This window comes from Apium graveolens, unplaced genomic scaffold, assembly GCF_009905375.1.
Source record: "Apium graveolens cultivar Ventura unplaced genomic scaffold, ASM990537v1 ctg1398, whole genome shotgun sequence".
Lineage (NCBI taxonomy): Eukaryota > Viridiplantae > Streptophyta > Magnoliopsida > Apiales > Apiaceae > Apium > Apium graveolens.
The window spans coordinates 96,604-99,282 of NW_027417218.1; the positions used below are offsets into that span (position 1 = coordinate 96,604).

Genomic DNA, 2,679 nt, shown 5'->3' on the forward strand with positions numbered 1-2,679 from the left:
TCATCCATGTCTCTGTGCTCTCAAATCCATAATACTCTCAAATCTATGCTCAAACTCGTGCTAATACTCTCAAATCTATGCTCAAATTCGTGCTCATACCCTCAAGTCCTCAAATCTAGACATCAAATCCATGTCACATCAAGAATCCAAGACATCAAGAACTCGGGTTTTAAATTTCTTTTCACACTTGAACTGGTCAGTACAGTCTTTTATGAAGTCGGGTTATATATGTACTCTCTTTTGAATTCATTTTGATGAATTCTATTTTTTGTGATTCTGAACTAGGGTTCATATTGATTTGGGGGAAATATAAACATTTTACAATTTATTTTTAAGAAGTTATAAGGACATGTAAGTACTTTAATTTACGTATTTGGGTTATATAAGTCCTCTGTTTTGAATTCATTTTGATGTTTTTTTACTTCAATTACGATTCAGTTATAAAATTTTTGGGGAAATATAAAGATTTCATAATTTAGTCTCAATTTGAGGTTCTATTCAGACTTTTAAAAGATGGATAGGTCATGGTTAAAAGCGGATAGAAGAACATAAGAGTTCAAAAAAGGCGTGGAAGATTTGTTAATATTTGTATTTGAGAATGGGTATAATGCAGAAAAATCAGTTGTACATGTGTAAACTGCGCACATAGTAAATCATGGAGAGCACATATAGTTAAAAACCATCTTTTTCAAAATGGAACTATTCAAACTTATACACGTTGGATATGGCACGAGGAGAATAATCCTTTAGAAAGTTCTGATGAAACCGACACTTCAGAATCTATCAATAAAGGCACCTCAGGAATGGGTGAACGTGACGAGGATGACAACGATGATATGTCTTCTGATGAAAGTTCTGACGAAACCGACACTTCTGATTTCATCAACCATTTAAAAGTGAACATCAACCTCTTTATCCCGGATGTGAGAGGTACAATAAGATGAAAGCTCTGGTCCAGTTATGCAACTTGAAAGTGAAACATGGTATGTCTGATTCATGCTTTAGTGATATTCTATTATTACTTGGCTCTTTACTTCCGGAAGGCAACAACATCCCTTCTTCCTTCAATGAAGCAAAGAAAACCCTATGTGCATTAGAAATGGAGTATGAAAGGATACACGCATGTCTGAATAATTGTCTCTTATACTGTGGGGATTTAGATGAAGAACAGACTACTTGTCGCGTATGTAAGGCCTCTAGATGGAAATTGAACAAAAAAGGAGATGAACTTGAATGGGTCCCTGCTAAAGTTCTATGGTATTTCCTGCTGATACCAAGATTACGAAATTTATTCAATACACCTCACATTACAAAGGAAATGGCATGGCATAACACCGAGCGACAAAAAGATGGTAAAATGAGGCATCCAGCTGATTCAAAAACATGGAAGGATGTCGACCAAAAATGGCCTGATTTTGCATCAGTGACTAGGAACCTTCCATTAGCTTTATCTTCCAATGGTTTCAATCCTTTTCATAAAAACCGTACTGATTACTCAAGCTGGCCTGTTTTGCTATCAATTTATAACCTTCCTCCATGGCTTTGTATGAAGAGAAGGTATATTAGGCTCTGCTTGTTAGTTTCTGGACCGACTGAGCCTGAAAATGATATCGACATGTTTCTTCAATCACTAATAGAAGATCTGCAAGAGTTGTGGTGTGGGAAACAAATGCACAATGCTTATAAGAAAGAGTCTTTCATGCTTAGGGGCCTTTTATTATGGACAATAAGTGATTATCCTGCCTTAGGGAACTTGTCAGGAAATGTTATTAAAGGGTATAATGCGTGTACTATTTGTATTGATGAAACAAAAGCTACTAGGCTGGTTAATTACCATAAGACGGTGATTTTGAGGCATCGAAGATGGTTGCCCCGTAATCATCCTTATAGAAGGTAGAAATAAGCTTTTGATAACACTGTAGAGAAGGGGGTCACCCCTATTCCATTAACTGGAGAAGAGGTTTTTCAAAGAGTACAACATTTAAGGGCCCATGTATTTGGAAAGAAACAACGGCAACCACGATCGAAGAATGGTGAACCTCGACCTGTTTGGAAAAAGGTTTCAATATTCTTCCAACTTGAGTATTGGGAATTTTTGCTGGTTAGGCATGTTCTCGATATGATGCACATCGAGAAAAATATATGCGGAGCCCTGCATGGAACTTTACTAAATATTTTAGGGAAGAAAATAGATAGGGAATCTGTTCGTCTTGATATGGCTGAAATGGGAATAAGAACGGAGCTGAGACCAAAGACTCTTGGAAAGAAAGAAAATGTACCGTTGGCGTCATGGAACTTAACGCATGCAGAAAAAACAGTTTGCTCATCATTTCTTAAAATGAAGTTGGTAGATGGATTTTGTTCAAATATCAAGAATCTTGTAAACATGGAAAATCTTCGTCTTGTTGGAATGAAATCTCATGATTGTCACACGATATTGCATCATTTGCTTCCAATCTCAATTTGATCAGTACTACAAAAACAAGTCAGGTGCACAATTATTAGGTTTTGCCTTTTCTTCAAGGCAATAAAAAAAGTGATCGATGTAGACAAGTTGGAAAAAATGCAGAGTGAGTTAGTGGAAACATTGTGCCAACTCGAGAAGCACTTTCCCCCTTCGTTCTTTAATGTGATGATCCATCTCTCAGTTCATCTCGTGAGAGAGGTTAAACTTTGTGG

At 36.6% G+C, this 2,679-nt stretch overlaps 1 protein-coding gene across 1 annotated transcript; it reads left to right on the top strand.

Moving 5' to 3' along the window:
• The first annotated feature begins 940 nt into the window (after positions 1–940).
• On the top strand, positions 941–2,467 carry LOC141699834 (uncharacterized). Its single transcript, XM_074503651.1, has 2 exons — positions 941–1,874; positions 1,923–2,467. Exons 1-2 carry the CDS (start codon positions 941–943, stop codon positions 2,465–2,467), a joined length of 1,479 nt encoding a protein of 492 aa, XP_074359752.1.
• The last annotated feature ends 212 nt before the right edge of the window (positions 2,468–2,679 follow it).

Excerpts from the sequence above, each read along its gene's own strand:
- LOC141699834 (XM_074503651.1), top strand. The coding sequence starts at position 941 with ATGAAAGCTCTGGTCCAGTTATGCAACTTGAAAGTGAAACATGGTATG. Across the intron at positions 1,875-1,922 it reads GCATCGAAGATGGTTGCCCC|AGAAGGGGGTCACCCCTATT; the intron begins GTAATCATCCTT and ends ATAACACTGTAG.